Source organism: Ruditapes philippinarum, unplaced genomic scaffold (genome assembly GCF_026571515.1).
Source record: "Ruditapes philippinarum isolate M1 unplaced genomic scaffold, ASM2657151v2 ctg1349_1_1_1_1, whole genome shotgun sequence".
Taxonomy (NCBI): domain Eukaryota; kingdom Metazoa; phylum Mollusca; class Bivalvia; order Venerida; family Veneridae; genus Ruditapes; species Ruditapes philippinarum.
The window spans coordinates 536,105-559,594 of NW_026852031.1; the positions used below are offsets into that span (position 1 = coordinate 536,105).

Below are 23,490 nucleotides of genomic sequence, written 5' to 3' on the forward strand. Positions count from 1 at the left end.
TTTGTTGAGAATCTTTATATTACCATGCATTTTACATATCAAGTTTCAGCCATCAAACTTGTATACTGCCAAGATTTACTTTTTTAGCCTTATTCTTTTGCTATGCCTGTTACTTTAGCAACAAGAATGCTCATTCTAATATCTATATTACTATCTATTTACATACTATGTTTCATTAACATATCATAAATGGTTTTCAAGTTTTTTCCTGACAACCAGATGAACAGCTGGAGAAACAGACCGGCTGATTTTCCTTTTATTCTCTACATTGTTATTTCAGAAATATAAGAGAATTTGTAGTCACATAATGGTTACAAAATAAAACTGGATGTTCCTATAGCCTCCTAAGTGCGTGAAATGAATGGACAGACAGATTGAGGGCAGACTTTAAGTCCTCTCTTGTGTTTAAACAGGTATGACACTAATAATAGGCTATATCTATGCTGAACCTCTTAAATCAACACAAATGACAATAGATATTTGAAATTCAATTTTACATACTTCATATAATACAATATCAATTATCACAATTGTCAAACTAGAGTTGGTCAACTACAACCATCTTAATAGATTTAATAACTAATTTGTACAATTCCATAAAAATGATAATTTATTACCTTGACTTGCTAATATGGTGAGTCATGTTTACTATTCTTTTGATAAATGTAATACAAATGTCATACAAAGGAAATACCTATGTGTAAATATGTTAACATAGGATTACTTTAAAGTATCAATATTTTAGGTAAGATTTTACATTTTTGTCCATGTATTTTACCTGAGTGTAGTTGGCATCAGTTATAGCCTCATCTGCCACAAAGAAGACACTATCTTCACCTATCAGTAATTCACCTTTACTTTCACCTACAGGAGACACTGCTCGACATGTACTTGTATGTCTGTAATAAATATTTTCAACAAACCTTTATAAACAAACCTAATCAGTTATAGATATGTGAATAGATTTCACACAAGTTAAAAATTTAAATACAAAATTAAAATAAACGACAATGTAGTAACTTTAAAATTAAGTTAAGAAATAAACTGTAATGTAGTATGTTTTCACACCATCTCATCTCAATATGATCACATAATAAAATATAGGAATATAATATCTTATCTTAATTATATCACTTGATGTTATTTTAATCAGATCCTTACAAGCCATGAATCAATACATGACAATTACATTACATTGATGCCACTTTTATTATGACATCATGTCATCATTGTAGGTCAGTTATATTTAACATTGTTAAACATTATTTTGATGTCTTTGAAATCTTTTTTTTTTATAGTTTTTTAAATGACAAATTGTTTTGGTTAAAAGAATACAAAATAAGTGAACTGACCTGATTTTTTTATTTTTATGGAGCTGATAGATTAATGCTGCAGAGTCTGATATTTGATGATCATCTTCAAACAAATAAATCAATGGTGGATCTACTGTCTCCGTACCTGTTAATTACAACAACAAACAAATATATATATGTTACATCTACAGTATTTGTATATATGAATTGAAACAACAAATATACTTCAAATATAACTCCTCTATCAATCATATATTTAAAAAGTAATTTTAAGCGAATCTTTCATTCATGAATCTATGAGTGAATCCATGAGAATCTATCATTCACAAATCTATACATGTAAATGTTTCAAGGCGGAATCTGTCATTCACAAATCTATAAGTGATTTAAGGTGAATCTATAATTTATGAATCTACAAGGGATTCAAGGTGGAATTTATCATTTACCATCTATAAGTTATAAATCTAGTGACATGTTTTTAACAATCACAGTAACAAGGGGAACTTTGCAATTCAATAAACTATTCTCATACTTACACAATTTGTGTTGGAATTCTTTTTTGAGAAATTTAGGCAATATTCCAAGATGTCCCCTTTGTAGCCTCTTCCTTACTCTACAGGGGCCCTCAGTGGGGTTCAGTTGCCAGGACTGGGGATAAGATTTTTCATCATACCACAAGGCCCTAATTCAACACAAAACAAAAATAAAATGTGCAACAAAATCATTAATATTATAAAACATAAATAAATGAACAGTTAGTTTTCATGATGATTAAGTAATAAATTTTTCTAATCAGTTCTTCTGTAAGACCAATATGGCATTTTCAAATGAAAAAAAAGTGTAGAATATTTTCACTATGGAAGTTGAAATTGTAATAACCTTAGCTTGTTTACTTATTACATTTCATTAACCAAGTGACACTGATATCTATATTTTACTTTTTCATTACATGAATTTACTGATTTGAGACAAGCAGTTTAAGCCACTGACCTTTCATGTGTAAGATTTTGTACAATGTCCTGCCACTGTTTCTTTACTTCAATACTATCAGTCTTCTTTTGCCTCAAATATTCAACAAATTTGTTACGTTCTAAAGTTTGTGAATGTGTCACAGTCTGGGTGACCTCCATGGCACTGTCACTTAAACGTGCAGACTGGTTGTCAAACTGATGAAATATCCTGAAAAAAACCCATATCTTAAATTATATATCTCTTTATTTGGTATTTACAGATATCAATAACTTTTAAATACAAATGTCAATGGTTCCTAGCTTACAGATAAGACATATATATCATAATGTTTATCTATGTCATTAATATTATCACTAAAACATTCCCTCAAATTTGTTCACATAATCAATATTTAACATTTGTTGAAATGCTATTATTTCAATGAAATCAAATTTTAAATCAAATATAATAGAACAAGTTCAAAGACTGACCTATTTAATGATGTCTCTTTCCTCTTTAGCCATGTTGTTTTCTGATTTTCATACCTTGATTCTATGAACTTTTTTCTCTGTAGACAAAGAAACATATTTAAATTATAATTATGTTTTGACAAATAAAAATATATTTGCATACATTATCTGTAACTAAGATCACTGGTTAATAAGTTTACATTTTCCACACAAAAACCAGCACTTTCACTAGGAGTCAAATTGCATTACAGAAATCATATTGTAAATAATCTTTTTAAGTTTCAGTAACTCAAACCTACAGGAAGTATATAAGTTCTTGTTAGGCAAATACAAACCAAGTTATACAGTATGTGCTTGTTAGAGGTCAATACTTCACTGATTACCTAACCTCATTCTAAGTCTGCTTGAAAAGGTACAGTCAACTCCACTTATAAAGAACTCGCTTATAACAAATTATTGTTAATAGCAAACTAATCTGACATCCCCGGGTGATTCCTTCTTTATTTTATATTAAATCACATCGCTTAATACGTACTCGCTTAAAACGAATTTTCGGCTAAAGCGAACAACTTTTTTAAGCCCCAAAATGGCGAAAAACATGTAAAAGTCCTCAGTTAAAACAAACTGTTACAATTGAAATATCGGGGTGCACTTGATTAAGATAAATACATGAATAGCTCTATCCGATAATTATTCAATCGAGTGACTGCACATGTAAGTTATGACTTCAGGAATAAAGATTTTGATATAATGTCCTCACAACATAATTTCCTACTTGTTACGGTAATTTTGTATTTGCAACCTCAGTTGATAAATTGCTGTAAATACCTAATTATTAACAAATAATTGATTTTTGTATGTAATATGAACCAAACATTAACAAATTGCAAAAGAATACAAATGGTAAGAACTTTATAGACAAGTACTACATGTCAAAATACATGTACATAATATATTGTTCCATAAAATGCCTCGCATTAAATTACCGCTGCCGTAAAATAGCGATTACACGGGTGACCAGTGACAGGTAAGGCTTTTTCACAGCAAATTTACCCACCCAAACAAGTCAGCATGTTGTTACTACTTCGCTTTAACGAACTTCGGGTATAAAGAACAATATTTAAATGTCCTATTGAGTTCGTTATAAGCCGAGTCGACTGTACTTACCTCATTCTAAGTCTGCAAGTATAACATCACTGATTGCTTAACCTCATTCTAAGTCTGCTTGTAAACTTACAACACTTACAGATTTCCTTATTTTTAAGTCTGCTTGTTAAGTACTTCACTGATTACCTAACCTCATTCTAAGTCTGCTTGAAAAGGTTCAATACTTCACTGATTACCTCATTCAAGCGTTCCAGTACCAATGCTGACAAATGGCTGCTGGGAGAGAACACCTCGTAACCTGCATTACTTAAATGATTGATCATCTTTGACCCATCTGCATTCTGTTGCCTTGACAACCAACTCTGACCTTGGGTCATTAGGTCATAGATGAAATATGCAATGTCATTGCCCTGTAATGAATGTTTTTTAAAGAATAACACGAGTTATCTTGTTGTTTTTCTTGTTACTTTTGCTGAATTTGTGAGCCAACAGATAAGAAATAGGTACAGAATTAAGAAATAGGTACAGAATTATGTATTTGCCAAGACTGGAGCCAATTAAATATACTTTCTGTATTCAGTATATGAGTTATCACTGTAAGTCCATAAAACCAAACAAATATAATGATAAATAATCTATATCATGTCCATTATATGTTGCTTGAAAATGTCTTAAATTAAATTCATCTTATTACCTTCTTAAAGGCAATAAAAATTTACTTACAACATCTTGGGTTGTTACAATCATCTTGAGGACCTCAAACCCACGTTGTTCGCCTGCTATATATGACAGAGCAAATGCTCGCTGATCAAACTCCTGCCTGCTTGATAACATAAACCCCAGCAACCTTCCAAGCTAGATAAAATACATCAACACAACATCAGTTAAAATTGTTTCCTTCCAAAATTGACAAACTGGACAAACAAGAGGGCCATGATGGCCCTGAAGTCGCTCACCTGTATATAGGCCCCCCGGAGCGGGGCCAGTTTAAACCCCATGGCTTTTATTTGAACAAACTTGGTAGACACCCATTAGAAGATGTTTCATGCTAGACATCAAAGGTCTAGCTCGTTGGATTTTTTAAAAGAAGTTTTTTAAGTTTTTTCTTTACACATATATTTAAAAACAATGACACCCCTGGGGCAGGGCCAGTTTTGACCCCCGGGCGTTTATTTTAACAAACTTTGTAGATATTTACTTAAAGATGTTTCATGCTTAATATCTAAACTCTAGCTATTTGGGTTTTTCCAAAGAAGATTTTTAAGTTTTTGCTATACACATATAAGGAAAATCAATGACCCACCCCCCCGGGCGGGGCCAGTTTTGACTCCAGGGCTTTTATTTGAACATACTTGGTAGACACCCATTAGAACATGTTTCATGCTAAATATCTTAGCTCTAGCTCTTTGAGTTCTTTAAAAGAAGATTTTTTAAGTTTTTACTATATGCATATAGGGAAAATCAATGACCCCCTGGGGCGGGGCCAATTTTGACCCCAGAGTTTTTATTTGAACAAACTTGGTAGACACTCATTAGAAGATGTTTCATACTAAATATCTTAGCTCTAGCTCTTATGGTTCTTTAAAAGAAGATTTTTTAAGTTTTTACTATATGCATATAGGGAAAATCAATGACCCCCTGGGGCGGGGCCAATTTTGACCCCAGGGCTTTAATTTGAACAAACTTGGTAGACACTCACTAGAAGATGTTTCATGCTTAATATCTTAGCTCTAGCTCTTTGGGTTCTTTAAAAGAAAATTTTTTAAGATTTTACTATATGCATATAGGGAAAATCTATGACCCCCTGGGGCGGGGTCAATTTTGACCCCAGGGCTTTTATTTGAACAAACTTGGTAGACATTCACTAGAAGATGTTTCATGCCAAATATCTAAGCTCTAGCTCTTATGGTTCTTTAAAAGAAGATTTTTTTAAGTTTTTACTATATGCATATAGGGAAAATCAATGACCCCCCGGGGCGGGGCCAATTTTGACCCCAGGGCTTTTATTTGAACAAACTTGGTAGACACTCACTAGAAGATGTTTCATGCTTAATATCTTAGCTCTAGCTCTTTGGGTTCTTTAAAAGAAGATTTTTTAAGTTTTTACTATATGCATATAGGGAAAATCAATGACCCCCTGGGTCGGGGCCAATTTTTGACCCCAGGGCTTTTATTTGAACAAACTTGGTAGACATTCACTAGAAGATGTTTCATGCCAAAATATCTAAGCTTTAGCTCTTACGGTTCTTTAAAAGAAGATTTTTAAGTTTTTATACTATATGCATATAGGGAAAATCAATGACCCCCAGGGGCGGGGCCAATTTTGACCCCAGGGCTTTTATTTGAACAAACTTGGTAGACACTCACTAGAAGATGTTTCATGCCAAATATCTAAGCTCTAGCTCTTATGGTTTTTTAAAAGAAGATATTTAAAGTTTTTTCTTTTGGTTGCCATGGCAACCAGAGTTCTGCATGGAATTAAATTCTTTGAACAATTTTTAAAGGTGACCACCAAAGGAACATTCCTGTGAAGTTTGGATGAAATTGGCTTAGTGGTTTAAGAGGAGATGTCATTTAAAGCAAAAGTTTACGGACGGACGGACGCCGGACGGACGCCGGACGAAAAGCGATCACAAAAGCTCACCCTGTCACTTTGTGACAGGTGAGCTAAAAAAACACTCCTATCAAGCTACAGGTAGGTAAAAATTATAGCCTAGCACTTTCTAAGAAAGACAAAACAGAAACACAAAAATTGGATATAAGTAAACGCTCCTTCCAGTGTTAAAGCTGCATGCCTTCAGAAGAGCCAAAATCTCAGGAAAATTAACTGAAGAGAAATGTTCAAGATTTTTAAGAAAAGTAAAGAAATTCACAATTCAAGTAAAGATTTTCACTTTATTAGCAATGAATGACTGATTTGCAGTATTTTCGCCATATTTCTACTGCATGACTAATGCAGTAAGTGCTATTTTTTTACATATTTTGACCTTTAATAATTTACTTTGATTAAAAGTGCCATTTGCAATGTGTTATTTACTTTCTTTGTTCACTTTAAAATATTTTACATTTTGATACAATTACATTTTCAAACTTTCATGAAAATAAGCATGAATCTGGAGGCATGCTGCTTTAAAACTTAAGTGTAACTAAACTAACTTAGTAAGCTAGTATACTTTTAACTGAGATTTCAATGTAAAATAAAAGAGGGAAATTGGCACCTAAATTAATAACAGTGTTCCTTATATCAGTATGTCCTCTATATTTGAGTTCAGTGTAAATGAGAACTGTTTATATCTTAAACAGGAAAACTATTAAAGCATAATACCTGTACTCTAAGAACATCTTTGGCTCCCCACATGATGACATTTTTGTTTCTTTTATTGTATGAACTTTTATCCTACAAATTAAAATGTCATAATTGTTAATTCATGCATTATTAACTTAACTGATTTCTCGACATTTTACTTGAGATTTGAACTTAAAAAAATACTGAAATAAATCAGAGTTTATTTTGCTTACATGTGATCACTGAAGTAACATTGCACAGCAAGAGAGCAACTTGTACAAGAAATCAAGATGAACTACAGCAACAACTTTAACCTTAATGGAAGGGTCATAAATAAAACATAGAAATCTTTTTTTTTTACCTGAGGAAGAGTTACTTCAAATGCCTTGTATATAAATGTGAACAGTTTTCTCATGTAATCTCTCTCTACATTGACAGATTGAGGTGACATCTCCAATAGTAACACTACACGTCTTCCCTCACACACTTTACGATCTGTAGTCAAAACATGTATACTATACTAACACTACACATCTTCCCTCACACACTTTATGATCTGTAGTCAAAACATGTATACTATACTAACACTACACATCTTCCCTCATGTATACTATACTAACACTACATGTCTTCCCTCACACACTTTACGATCTGTAGTCAAAACATGTATACTAAACTAACACTACACATCTTCTCTAACACACTTTACGATCTGTAGTCAAAACATGTATACTATACTAACACTACATGTCTTCCCTCACACACTTTACGATCTGTAGTCAAAACATGTATACTAATACTAACACTACACATCTTCCCTCACACACTTTACGATCTGTAGTCAAAAACATGTTATACTATACTAACACTACACGTCTTCCCTCACACACTTTACGATCTGTAGTCAAAACATGTATACTATACTAACACTACACGTCTTCCCTCACACACTTTACGATCTGTAGTCAAAACATGTATACTATACTAACACTACACGTCTTCCCTCACACACTTTACGATCTGTAGTCAAAACATGTATACTATACTAACACTACACGTCTTCCCTCACACACTTTACGATCTGTAGTCAAAACATGTATACTATACTAACACTACACGTTCTCCTCACACACTTTACGATCTGTTGTCAAAACATGTATACTATACTAACACTACACGTCTTCCCTCACACACTTTACGATCTGTAGTCAAAACATGTATACTATACTAACACTACACGTCTTCCCTCACACACTTTACAATCTGTAATCAAAACATGTATACTATACTAACACTACACATCTTCCCTAACACACTTTACGATCTGTAGTCAAAACATGTATACTATACTAACACTACACGTCTTCCCTCACACACTTTACAATCTGTAGTCCAAACATGTATACTATACTAACCACTACAACATCTTCCCTCACACTTTACGATCTGTAGTCAAAACATGTATACTATACTAACACTACACATCTTCCCTAACACACTTTACGATCTGTAGTCAAAACATGTATACTATACTAACACTACACGTCTTCCCTCACACACTTTACAATCTGTAGTCAAACATGTATACTATACTAACACTACACGTCTTCCCTCACACACTTAACGATCTGTAGTCAAAACATGTATACTATACTAACACTACACATCTTCCCTCACACACCTTACGATCTGTAGTCAAAACATGTATACAAAGTATACTATACTAACACTACACATCTTCCCTCACACTTTACGATCTGTAGTCAAAACATGTATACTATACTAACACTACACGTCTTCCCTCACACTTTACGATCTGTAGTCAAAACATGTATACTATACTAACACTACACGTCTTCCCTCACACTTTATGATCTGTAGTCAAAACATGTATACTATACTAACACTACACATCTTCCCTCACACTTTACGATCTGTAGTCATTACATGTATACTATACTAACACTACACATCTTCCCTCACACACTTTACGATCTGTAGTCAAAACATGTATACTATACTAACACTACACGTCTTCCCTCACACACTTTACTATCTGTAGTCAAAACATGTATACTATACTAACACTACACGTCTTCCCTCACACACTTTACAATCTGTAGTCAAAACATATATACTATACTAACACTACACGTCTTCTCTCACACACTTTACAATCTGTAGTCAAAACATGTATACTATACTAACACTACACGTCTTCCCTCACACACTTTACCAATCTGTAGTCAAAACATGTATACTATACTAACACTTCACATCTTCCCTCACACACTTTATGATCTGTAGTCAAAACATGTATACTATACTAACACTACACGTCTTCCCTCACACACTTTACGATCTGTAGTCAAAACATGTATACTATACTAACACTACACGTCTTCCCTCACACACTTTACCATCTGTAGTCAAAACATGTATTTTATACTAACACTACACATCTTCCCTCACACACTTTATGATCTGTAGTCAAAACATGTATACTATACTAACACTACACGTCTTCCCTCACACACTTTACCATCTGTAGTCAAAACATGTATATTATACTAACACTACACATCTTCCCTCACACACTTTATGATCTGTAGTCAAAACATGTATACTATACTAACACTACACATCTTCCCTCACACACTTTATGATCTGAAGTCAAAACATGTATACTATACTAACACTACACGTCTTCCCTCACACACTTTACCATCTGTAGTCAAAACATGTATATTATACTAACACTACACATCTTCCCTCACACACTTTATGATCTGTAGTCAAAACATGTATATTATACTAACACTACACATCTTCCCTCACACACTTTATGATCTGTAGTCAAAACATGTATACTATACTAACACTACACATCTTCCCTCACACACTTTACCATCTGTAGTCAAAACATGTATACTATACTAACACTACACGTCTTCCCTCACACACTTTACAATCTGTAGTCAAAACATGTATACTATACTAACACTACACGTCTTCTCTCACACACTTTACAATCTGTAGTCAAACATGTATACTATACTAACACTACACGTCTTCTCTCACACACTTTACAATCTGTAGTCAAAACATGTATACTATACTAACACTACACGTCTTCCCTCACACACTTTACGATCTGTAGTCAAAACATGTATACTATACTAACACTACACATCTTCTCTCACACACTTTACGATCTGTAGTCAAAACATGTATACTATACTAACACTACACATCTTCCCTCACACACTTTACGATCTGTAGTCAAAACATGTATACTATACTAACACTACACGTCTTCCCTCATGTATACTATACTAACACTACACATCTTCTCTAACACACTATACAATCTGTAGTCATTACATGTATACAATAATCTAAATTACTATAAGGTAACAAAATTAAAGGTCATGAAAGGTCATTAGAAATCTTACAGCAAGCATCTGAGGTAGAACCACCAACTTTCTGTAAACTAGCTAGCTGCATAACCAACATGAGAGAATCTTTAGAGATTCAAACCTACAGCAGTAAGGGGTTAGTGATTCAGTCAGTTACCAAAACAGCTCCCAGACCCCATTGGCACAAGTATGGGACCTTATACAAATAATACTAATATTTATTGTCCATTATTATACAATATATGTATGACAAGACAGATATCATGTATATATAACGAGACAGAAATGTAACATTTAAGCAAGATGAGACTTATATTCAAACATCTACATATCAGAAATTTATCATGAATTTGCTACAAGAATTTAATATTCATGTTTATTAAGACTGATATTTAACATATTTCTATAAATGTCATGTATCAAATATAAAACAACAAAAACATATGACATATTACCTGCAAACATGGCAGAATCTACAGCAAATGTGATAACTTTCTTCAGTCTCTCTATCAGCTCATTTTGAGTTATAGGAACTGTCACTAACTTCTTTCTCTTCCCAATAGATAACATTGTTTGTAACAGTGAGTTACTCCTTGCTCTAGCTCCATAACTAATGTCTATTGACTTTGTTCTGTTGTATGATTTAGTTACAGGCAAGTTAACTGTACGATTGCTGTAGATACTTCCTGTCAGCCAGGAATCCTGGGAACTGTCACTATCTCCTGATCCGCTATTGGTCAATGCTGCCTCATGGTACGGATTATCTGATTGGACAAAATATCCACCTGGTGATTTCTTACGGAAAGGTAATCTACCAAATGTGCCACTGAGAGAGAAGTGTTGAGGTTGAAAGGAGAGGTTTCTGTGAGCATGGAATGATGGGAAGGAACTGGGGTTGTTGGCTATAAAAACATGTAAAATTGTAAGTATATATATGAGCAATATGTAAACTACAAGATCTATACCTATAAATATATTTTTTCTTACGATGAATATTAAATGTATCTTAAAACTAATTTCTGATAAGAGAATGAAACCAATGATTGTTTTCTTATGGTTGATTTAAGTTGTAGAAATTACAGAAGCTGTCATAAGAACTGCAATCTTAACTTTTACCAGATAAATACACAAGAATTGGGCCAGAAGTTTGTAAAACTTATATTATCTAAATTATAATGGTAAATACATATATTATGAAGGAAGGGATGGTGTTTGAAATACCATATGTAATAAACATAGAAAGGAAACATACCATAGGATGTTGAAGTTGTCCTAGAAGGTGTTTGTTTAGAGAAGAAACTTATTGTTGATTGTTGACTAACTTCCTCACTTCTTCTCTCTACCAGGTCCATGATAGCAACAAATATAAACTGCTGTAGTGTCCGTAATGTCTGTACATTCTTACTGTCTCTCCCTGATATAGAAGATATTAAATGAGTGTAGGTTCAATACTGAATTTATTGAACGAGTTGAATAAAATAATATCATGCAAGCCTATAAAATTATATTCTGCAAGCAAACTATTATATTATTTAACAAGTTCAATAAATTCAGTAATAAACTTACACAAATATAATATTTTATTTATCACATATCCAAAACTAGAAATGTGTCCATAGGACACGGGTGCCCCCACCGCGCCACTGTTCTGTCAATCTAATGACTCTAGGTCAAATATTTTTTGAAAACTAAAAATCTTTTACTAAGTAAAGAGCAAGAACTTTACAAATACTGAATAAATCCACAAGCAAACCCCAAGGTGCATAAGTACACATGCTGACCAACATTCTTGTAAACTTTCAGGCCTACAAGTGAAATACTTTTTGAGCTATGCATGAACAAGTTGAATATTGCAAATTTATACTACTGTAAGTCAAGGGTAATAACTCTGACAAAACTGAAAAAAATCCACATGCAAAGTCCCAGGTTCATAGCTTCACAGTGATGTGAATCATTATTCCTGTAATTTAGTGATGTTGGATCATTATTCCTGTAAAGTTGGTTGATTCTAACTCAAGAACTCAAGGAGCAAATAACAACATAATGAAACGGTTTTTACTAAGTCAAGGGAAACAAGAATTTGTAACAGAGTTACCAACGTCCCCCGCCTCGGGGAAGTTTTATATGAAGCATAAAATTGTGCTATTTCAAAAGATTTAGTTATGGATTTCAGGACTTCCAGTCCAAAATTATGATCAATGCTAGATCTGCAAATGCAACAATAAATTTATTAAAGAAATACTAGTAAAATGAAACACGGAATTTAAAATTCTATCATGTTAACCTTTGACGTCTAAGTGTGACCTTGACCTTGGAGGTAGGGGTGCAGGTGTTGTGCATGACATACTGTATAAGTACTTATTTTGGCGGGGGTTTATATTTGGCTATATTGGCGGTCAGGGTCAGTAGCGCCAATTCAAAACACCGCCAATTTAAAACACCGCCATTTTAGATCATCGCCATTATTCTTTGAAAGGTAGACAACTCATGGTAAAATAGCTTTGGTTTGTCCGAGTAATCTCCCTTGATTATTTGTAATAAAAATAAACATTACAAGTAAGCTGAAAAGAATTTGTTTATTTTTAAGTCTTGGTACGAAACTCATTTAATTATATATCTATATACTGTATTTATTACGAAGATGATCACACGACAAGAAACAAATCTAAATGTCATTTATTATCGAATTTAAGTAAACTAGTATTTGTTTTGTTTTCACTGTTATGTTTCATAATTTGAAATAAAACTAATGATAACTGTAATTATATAGCAATCAGTTGTGGTGACCGTGAACAATTTTTCACGCTTTAAAGACTGCAGGATAATTAGGGCATACCTTTCTCTTCCATGGTCCAGTTACCACACGGTACCATATTTACACCTGTCTGATCCCAGTTAATTATAAGAATTAGCACGATGTAAAGATAAAGGTGACCAAGCATAGGTATGCCGTAAAATAAACGAGGACAGTCAACTACTGCGTGACCGGTGTTATTTTTATTTATTTTTTTTATTCTTTATTTGTAATCGCCAATTCATGACCCCATATTTATGCCAACAAGTGTTTTAATTTGGCGGTCTAAAAGCGTTTGCGCCAATTTATGACCCCGCCAATTCAAAACACTTTAAAAAACGCCAACATTTGACACCGCAGATATAATGCGCTATACAGTATCCTCTTATTAATATTACTATTTGTGCCAAGTATTTTCAAAATCCCTTGAACTATGTAGAAGTTATAGATTGGACACAAAATATACCCTATAACACACTATGTCAATCTTTGACCTCTAAGTGTGACCTTGGAGGTAGGGACTCATGTTTTGCGCCTGACATATTATCTTATTATTGTGATTATTTGTGCAAAGTATTTTTAAAATCCCAGGTTATGGACTGGACACAAAATATACCCTATATCAGACTATGTAAATCTTTGACCTCTATGTGTGACCTTCACCTTGGAGGTAGGGACACATGTGTTATGCATGACATATCATCTTATGTGACTATTTGTGCCAAGTATTTTCAAAATCCCTTGATCTATGAAGAAGTTATAGACAGGACACAAAATAAACCATATAACAGACTCTGATAACCTTTGACCTCTAAGTGTGACCTTGACCTTGGAGGTAGGGGTGCAGGTGTTGTACCTGACATATTGTCTTATTATTGTGACTTTTTGTGCCTAGTTATTTCAAAATCCTGAAGAAGTACAAAATATACTCTAAAACAGACTATGTTAACTTTTGACCTCTAAGTGTGACCTTGAACCTGCAGGTAGGGATGCAGGTGTTGCGCATGACACATTGTCTTATCATAGTGACTATTTGTGGCAAGTATTTACAAAATCCTTTCATCAATAAAAAAGATATGGACCAGACACAAAATATACCCTGTAATAGACTATGTTAATCTTTGACCTCCAAGTGTAACCTTGACCTTGGAGGTAGGTGACAGGTTGTTGCGCATGACACATCGTCTCATTATTGTGAACAATTGTGGCAAGTATTTACAAAATCCCTTCAGAGATAAGAAAGTTATGGACCGGACACAACATATACCATCAAATAGACAATGTTGACCTTGAATGAGCAAGTGCAACCTTGACCCTGGAGGTAGGGGTCTGGTTGTTGCGCATGACACATTGTCTTATTATAACAAACATTTGTGCCAAGTTATTTCAGATTCCTTTGATAAATGAAAAAGTTATGGACCTGACACGAAATATACCCTGTAATAGACTATGTTAATCTTTGACCTCCAAGTGTGACTTTCACCTTGGACGTAGGTGACCGGTTGTTGCGCATGACACATCGTCTGATTATTGTGAACAATTATGGCAAGTTTTTACAAAATCCCTTCATAGATAAGAAAGTTATGGACCGGACACGACATATATCATCAAATAGACAATGTTGACCTTGAATGAGCAAGTGTGACCTTGACCTTGGAGTTAGGGGTCTGATTGTTGCGCATGACACATCGTCTTATTATAACAAACATTTGTGCCAAGTTATTTCAGATTCCTTTGATAAATGACAAAGTTATGGACCGGACACAAAAGTGTGACGGACGGATGGACGGACGAACGGACGGACGGACGGAGCCTATTACTATATCCCCCTTTTTTCTTCGAAAAGGCAGGGGACAATAACTCTACAAATACTGGATAAATTTACAAGCCAAACCCCAAGGTGCACAACTACATATGCTGAGCAACCTTCCCTTAAGGTTTAATGACTCTATGTCAAATCCTTTTTGAGTTACATGCGACACAAGTTGAAAAATGCAAAAAAAATCTAAGTCAAGGGCAATAACTCTAAAAATACTAAATAAATCCAGACAAAAATACCCAGGTGCACAACTACACATGCTGATCAATATTCCTGTAAAGTTTCATGACTCTATGTCAAATCCTATTTGAGTTACATGCGACACAAGTTGAAATTGCAAAATTTTACTAAGTCAAGGGCAATAACTCTAAAACAAGAGCTGTCGGTAGGACAGCAACGCTCGACTATTCTTAGTGCTTGATAGTAAAAAAAATGCTTGATAAAGTTACCTCCTCCTGTTTACAGGTTGGGGTCATGATGGTGAACAAGTGTGCAAAGTTTCAAAGCCATATGTCAATGGACTTTGAAAATATTTGAACTATTACAAAAACTTTAACGTAAATTCTAAGTCGAAAAAGGGGCATAATTCTGTCAAAATGCTTGATAGAGTTACCTCCTCCTGTCTACAGGTTGGGGTCATGATGGTGAACAAGTGTGCAAAGTTTCAAAGCCATATGTCAATGGACTTTGAAAATATTTGAACTATTACAAAAACTTTAACGTAAATTCTAAGTCGAAAAAGGGGCATAATTCTGTCAAAATGCTTGATAGAGTTACCTCCTTCTGTCTACAGGTTGGGGCAAGTGTGCAAAGTTTCAAAGCCATATGTCAATGGACTTTGAAAATATTTGAACTATTACAAAAACTTTAACGTAAATTCTAAGTCGAAAAAGGGGCATAATTCTGTCAAAATGCTTGATAGAGTTACCTCCTCCTGTCTACAGGTTGGGGTCATGATGGTGAACAAGTGTGCAAAGTTTCAAAGCCATATGTCAATGGACTTTGAAAATATTTGAACTATTACAAAAACTTTAACGTAAATTCTAAGTCGAAAAAGGGGCATAATTCTGTCAAAATGCTTGATAGAGATACCTCCTTCTGTCTACAGGTGGGGCAAGTGTGCAAAGTTTCAAAGCCATATGTCAATGGACTTTGAAAATATTTGAACTATTACAAAAACTTTAACGTAAATTCTAAGTCGAAAAAGGGGCATAATTCTGTCAAAATGCTTGATAGAGTTACCTCCTCCTGTCTACAGGTTGGGGTCATGATGGTGAACAAGTGTGCAAAGTTTCAAAGCCATATGTCAATGGACTTTGAAAATATTTGAACTATTACAAAAACTTTAACGTAAATTCTAAGTCGAAAAAGGGGCATAATTCTGTCAAAATGCTTGATAGAGTTACCTCCTCCTGTCTACAGGTTGGGGTCATGATGGTGAACAAGTGTGCAAAGTTTCAAAGCCATATGTCAATGGACTTTGAAAATATTTGAACTATTACAAAAACTTTAACATAAGTGGTTACGCCGACGCCGACGCTCGGGTGACTGCAATAGCTCTACTTATTCTTATCGAATAGTCGAGCTAAAAATATCCAGACAAAAATACCCAGGTGCTCAACTACACATGCTGATCAACATTCCTGTAAAGTTTCATGACTCTAGGTCAAATAGTTTTTGAGTTATATGCGACACAAGTTGAAAATTACAAAATTTTACTAAGTCAAGGGCAATTACTCTAAAAATAATAAAAAAATCCAGATGAAAATACCCAGGTGCACAACTACACATGCTGATCAACATTCCTGTAAAGTTTCATGACTCTCGGTCAAATGAGTTAGGTGCGACACAAAAGAGAACAGACAGACGTAAGGACGGACGGACTAACAAGGGTAAATCTAAATGCCCGCCACTAAAGTGGGGGCACAATAAAGACTGTTGAAGTCATTTTTCACTGACGCGCCTATAGTGTAATGCTAACACTTAGTGCCTCTTTACATTATGTTTGTAAAACGTGAATGACGTCACATCAAAATATATGCACGGCCATGCAATACCATTTTTACGGAGTTGCAAAATTAGCATCGTATCTGATTAACATATATATCATTTATGAACATAATTACAGTGTTGTTACTGTTTTTTTTTCAAACACATCTCATTATATGTAAACTTAAATAGCCACCTTGAAACCTTGTTACAGAATCTGGGAGTACAACTAGTCTTACAAAATAGCATGGAAACAGGTATAATTACATTATATATCTAAGTTTGAGAAATATAAACAAATATCATATGTCATCATTTTAACAGAATATAACATGTAACAAGGTAAACTGAGATCTTCACATTTATACAATGCAAAGCATTTGGATTTTTTTAGGCTGAAATGGGCCCTCAATTTCCCTCTTAAAAAATGATGTTTTTCCCCTACCTTGTGTTTGTATTTGGGTTGATTCTAGATCTTGTAATAATACAACAATATCTTCACAATGTTGATAATGCTGCAGGCCACTAGCACTGTAACAAAAAACAATATAACATTCTTATTTTTATTTAAATCTAAAGGAAAAAATTCAGATCTTCCCTTGTTAATTATACACCTTAAGTAAAAGTAAAGGGTGATGGGTGGCAGGCATATAACCTGAGAAATCTATATTATATAATTCATATGATATTGTTTGTGTATGATTCTAGCATTTGGTGAGAGGGGTACAATATAACTGTGTAAGAATATAGAAGCAGTATATGAATGCCTGTATGAACAAAATACAAGTAGAACAAAACTATAATTTCAAAAAATTTGATAATACAACAATAAACTTGATATGAATGTAATTATGAGTGATAAAATGTTAATTAACTAATATATCATTTATCCACTATAGTCACTGGAAGGTTGCTGATAAAGAAAACAGTACAATAAAGTACATTATACTGTACTTGAACTCCCTACTTACAATGATATCTGAGAACAAAATGCCGAAGTTGAAAAATCCTGGTGAACACTTAAACTTTTGTTGTTGGCTACTTACTAAACAGGATTTTGTAAAATACATAATCAGAGTGTCTACTTATGGTACTTGAATTTGTGAGTATATATTGTAATGACATATTTGTGTTACAGTTATATTTCATAACTGCTTATATCTTCATAATAAAACACTGTGCAAAGATAATACAATAATGGAGAACTTATATAATATAAACTAAATATTGTGTTAATATGTTTTATTTCATACCTTAATGGGGAAGTTAATGGGTCAGCAAGACTTAAGAAAAGAATGGAAAATGTTGAAGTTAAGATAGATGCTATCAACAATGATATAGCTTCCTTCAGACTTGACATGATAGATGTATACGATAACATGGAACAGATGAACATGTCAATGTGCTCCAGGAAATCTCCAACTTCTCAAACTATGCCTACAGAGGTGACAGTCAAACAGTCCAGTCAAACACAGGAAGTAGAGAAGAGATTACTTTCAGCATGGCAGAGAGAAAAGAAATATACGCGTAACCAATATCAGGAACTTGTGAACAGAATAGAAATTCTTGAAAAAGGACAAAAAGACTTAGAAACTCTTTCAAGTGGTCAATCTGAGAGCATTGAGAACGTTTTAGGTGATTTAAAATTTCTGAAGGAAACCGTTGTCTCCAACACTGTAAACAGAGATGAGTTTATAAACATTAAAAATCAGACAATAAATGTTCAGAAAAAGATTACAACCATGGCAGATGCTCAACAACATCTTGTACATAATGTGAAAGGATTTGGAGAGAAAATACAACAAGCTACACAGGACATTAAAAATATGGTTGAGAAAGTAAATAAAATTGATGAAATAGAAAAAAAAGTACAGACCATAGATACAGTGATGAATAAGCTGAAGCTAACATTTATAGAAATAGACAAGTTAAGTGATGAAGTGTCATGCCTTTATCCTTGGAACAACTACCGAGAGTCATGTTACTATTTCAGTAACTTGAAATTGTCCTGGAAAAATGCAATGACAGACTGTCAGTCTAAAGGAGGTTCTCTTGTAGAATATAAGAATAAAGCTGAAGTTCAGGACATTGCCAAGATGGCTCTTTCAATATCATCTGAAAATGTGTACTGGGTAGGAGCTACAGACATAGAGAAGGAGGGCAACTGGAAGTGGTCTAAATCAGGTTCTACTGTTAATTTCAGATATTGGATGGATGGTAATCCAGACAATTATTATAATGAAGACTGTATGACAACTCAAGTGGAAGACAAAGGGATCTGGAATGATGCAGCCTGTCATAGTGAAAAGAAATACATATGTCAAAAAGCAAAATATGTCAGTGAAATGAAATCACATGCTTGACATATTATTTTTTACAGAGGAACTATTATAAAATGAATATGAATCAATATAAATTCAAGGCAATGAGTCATGCATTATTAGGGTATCATTTTTTTTTATCTTATGTAGAAATAATCACATAGAGTCATATTCTTTTATGTTAACATTTGTTATTTTGCATAGAAATGATCACAATAAGTCAAGTTATGTGAACATTTTGTTATTAACTGTTGAAATGATCATAATAAGTTTTGTGAAAGGATAAGAGTTGACAACAGGGTAATGAGATACCTGAATTCTCGGACAGCAATGACCTTGTAGAACTGAAGAAGGTCACCTAATAATATCTCACTCTCATCCATACCCTCAACATCTGTGTCTCTGAAATATAAACTGATTATACAGATAGACACAAAAGACCTTAACATATAACATATATAGACAGATCATCTATTCATTAAAATCAATGTACATTAAGGAATACAAAAGTTATAAAACTCTACATGTAGACATGTATATTTCCTTTCCTTATCTACAAGCTATCTATGAGCAATTCTGAGATAAGCTGTGCTGATTTCATTTTCAAATTCATTTTGCTGATCTTCGTTATTACAGAAAATACATCTAATATAATAAAACATGTAAAGCTATATTGTGTTGTCATTGTCTAGTAATTCATGTGTTTGTTCAGCTAAACAACATACAGTCTAACTTGCTCATGCGACCACATGTATTAAGTGACTTGTCTAATGCTACCACTGTAAAACCCCCTTGATCATTTTCTCTATATATCTTTAATGTATTAAACTGCTAATTAGTCAGCTTATTGAGAGCAATCTTTTCATCAAGCGACCACATTTACCTGTCAAGTGTTTGTGTTTTTAGAGAAAGCTGCCTCATGATTTCACAAGCGTCAACAATCAAACACAATATGTAAATGTGTGAAATGCTCTATTTCCCAAACTGTTTTTAGCATATGCAAATGAAGTGAATTATATGTGTAACGTGTATCATCCAATAAAATCAATAAAACAATGCAACGCTCCGCCCTTACTGAGATGGTGTATATGCTTCCCTGTTGATTTTTAACCTGCATTGAATTGACCTTGAACTTGATCAGCATATAAATTATTTGTAGTTTGTTTATAACTTTAAATGAAAAATGCACCAAAACTGTTTTGTTAATAAATATCACAAAATTATTATTTTTATTTGAGCATCTGTTGAGATGATTAGAGCATTATAATAATTAAATCAATAATATAAATGGGCCTCCAATAAATGAATCTGAAAAAAACTTCCCCACACCCGAGGAAATATGTCAATTATAAATCTTTACTTTTTTCTCATGCTTTGTCTTAAAAAACCATTTCGTTAAACGACTATTTTGGTGTTTTCCTTGCATGGTTACTTAATACACGTTTGACTGTACTTAAAAAAAGAATGATTATTGCACATTTCTGGTAAAAATGGTGGTACATGCTGAAAATTATCATCAAGTCTGACATGTCCATAAAAATAATCATAACATGTCAACATAAACATAAAGATAAACCTGGTATGTCAACATAAACATATACATAAAAATAATCATTACATGTCAACATAAACATATACATATAAATAATCATAACATGTCAACATAAACATAAAGATAAACCAGGTATGTCAACATAAACCTGGTATGTCAGCATAAACATATACATAAAAATAATCATAACATGTCAACATAAACATAAAGATAAACCTGGTATGTCAACATAAACATATACATAAAAATAATCATTACATGTCAACATAAACATATACATATAAATAATCATAACATGTCAACATAAACATATACATTAAAATAATCATAACATGTCAACATAAACATATACATAAGAAATAATCATAACATTTCAACATAAACATATACATAACAAGAGCTGTCGGTAGGACAGCACGATCGACTATTCTAAGTGCTTGATAGTAAAAGAGTCTTTATAATGTTAAATTTTTTAAGTTCACAAAAGAGCTAATTTTTTTCATAAATTCATGTTATAGGCCTTAGAGAGAGTCTAATTATACAGTATTGGCTTGACTATTCGGAAGGTAATGTCACAAGGGTGTTTAATTGAGTAAAATAATACTAATTACCTATGAATACATAAATTTGACAGAAAAGGTACAAAGGCTTGTTATTAAGATGTTTTATCAAGTAAATCACTGCTTTATGATTATGAATGCATAAAATTGTCCCAAAAAAGGTACAAACCCTTCAGTAGTTATTGAGATAACATCTTACAAGCAAAACTTTACCATGAATTTTTAAGTTGAAAAAGGGGAGAAAAATCAGCCTAAATGCAAGATAGAATTATGGATCATTGTCAGTGACCTACAATTATGACCCTAAATGCATATGTGAAGTTTTAAATAAATATCTTTAATAGTTATTGAGATATGTAAAACTATCATGTTAACATTAACCAAGAGACTAAGTAGAAAAGGGGATATGAATCAGCCTTAATGCAAGATAGAGTTATGGAACTTGGTCAGTGACATACAATTATGACCCTCCAATTATGACCCTAAGTGCATGTGTAAAGTTTCAAGTAAATATCTTTGAAGACCTTTAACCTTTAACAAAAATTTCTAAGTTTCAAAGGGGCAAATAATTCTGCAAATATTGCAGGCAGAGTTATGCAATTTTGCAAACTGATATACATTGTTACTATAAAAGAGTATTTTAAATTTCAATTGAATATCTCAAGCAATAATTAAGATATTTGACTTTACAAAAAAAACTTTAACCAAAATTTCTAAGTTCCAAAGGGGTATAATTCTGTCAATTTTGTAGGCAGAGTTATCCAACTTGTCAATCTGATGTACCTTGTTACTAAAAATAAGTATTGTAAGTTTCAATTGAATATCTCAAGCAATAATTGAGATATTTGACTTTACAAAAAACTTTAACCAAAATTTCTAAGTTAAAAAGGGGCATAATTCTGTCAATATTGTAGGCAGAGTTATCCAACTTGTCAATCTGATGTACCTTGTTACTATAAATAAGTATTGTAAGTTTCAATTGAATATCTCAAGCAATAACTGAGATATTTGACTTTACAAAAAACTTTAACCAAAATTTCTAAGTTAAAAAGGGGCATAATTCTGTCAATATTGTAGGCAGAGTTATCCAACTTGTCAATCTGATGTACCTTGTTACTATAAATAAGTATTGTAAGTTTCAATTGAATATCTCAAGCAATAACTGAGATATTTGACTTTACAAAAAACTTTAACCAAAATTTCTAAGTTAAAAAGGGGCATAATTCTGTCAATATTGTAGGCAGAGTTATCCAACTTGTCAATCTGATGTACCTTGTTACTATAAATAAGTATTGTAAGTTTCAATTGAATATCTCAAGCATTAATTGAGATATTTGACTTTACAAAAAACTTTAACCAACGCAGACGCCGACGCGGACGCCGACGCCGGGGCGACTAGAATAGCTCTCATATTCTTCGAATAGTCGAGCTAAAAATAATCATAACATGTCAACATAAACATATACATAAAAATAATCATTACATGTCAACATAAACATATACATAATCATAACATGTCAACATAAACATTAAAATAATCATTACATGTCAACATAAACATATACATATAAATAATCATAACATGTCAACACAAGAGCGATCAGTAATCACATGTGTCGCCTCATGATGGCCAATTTCATGTTGGGACAAATTTTGTGACAGAGGGACAGACAGACGGACAGTGCACAACTAGACTTGGTACTGATCATTTCTGTAAAGTTTGGATAAAATTGCACCAGTAGTTTATGAGGAGTAGTCCGGACAAGCTTTTGCGTATCTGGCAACACACAGAAAAAAAACACCTTTTTATCAAAGGGCCATAACTCAGCCAAAAACCATTCAACCGGAAAACCCGTGCAATATGCGCAAGGACTTGAGCTACAGATCAATCCTGTAAAGTTTCATTGAA

The 23,490-nt window shown here is 33.1% G+C and overlaps 2 protein-coding genes across 3 annotated transcripts in view; one reads left to right on the forward strand and one right to left on the reverse strand.

Annotated features, from left to right (window-relative positions):
* Positions 1-23,490, reverse strand: part of LOC132747515 (lysosomal-trafficking regulator-like) — a 38,326-nt gene that overhangs the window by 6,163 nt on the left and 8,673 nt on the right. The window contains exons 6-18 of one of the 2 annotated variants that reach the window (XM_060736926.1): positions 19,782-19,871; positions 17,594-17,679; positions 11,799-11,960; positions 11,002-11,310; positions 7,489-7,622; positions 7,167-7,238; positions 4,565-4,696; positions 4,078-4,251; positions 2,756-2,832; positions 2,304-2,492; positions 1,850-1,995; positions 1,353-1,458; positions 779-899 (exon numbers count right to left, since the gene is read on the reverse strand). In XM_060736926.1, the coding sequence (XP_060592909.1) occupies positions 779-899; positions 1,353-1,458; positions 1,850-1,995; positions 2,304-2,492; positions 2,756-2,832; positions 4,078-4,251; positions 4,565-4,696; positions 7,167-7,238; positions 7,489-7,622; positions 11,002-11,310; positions 11,799-11,960; positions 17,594-17,679; positions 19,782-19,871 (1,798 nt within the window). Of the gene's footprint in view, positions 1-778; positions 900-1,352; positions 1,459-1,849; positions 1,996-2,303; positions 2,493-2,755; positions 2,833-4,077; positions 4,252-4,564; positions 4,697-7,166; positions 7,239-7,488; positions 7,623-11,001; positions 11,449-11,798; positions 11,961-17,593; positions 17,680-19,781; positions 19,872-23,490 lie in introns of both variants that reach the window. The other variant, XM_060736919.1, reaches the window with a different exon arrangement.
* On the forward strand, positions 18,278-20,140 carry LOC132747530 (CD209 antigen-like). The gene has a single exon (XM_060736937.1). The coding sequence runs from the start codon at positions 18,444-18,446 to the stop codon at positions 19,509-19,511; it is 1,068 nt and encodes a 355-aa protein (XP_060592920.1). The 5' UTR covers positions 18,278-18,443; the 3' UTR covers positions 19,512-20,140.

Coding starts and splice junctions, on each gene's coding strand:
- LOC132747530 (XM_060736937.1), top strand. CDS start 18,444: ATGGAAAATGTTGAAGTTAAGATAGATGCTATCAACAATGATATAGCT.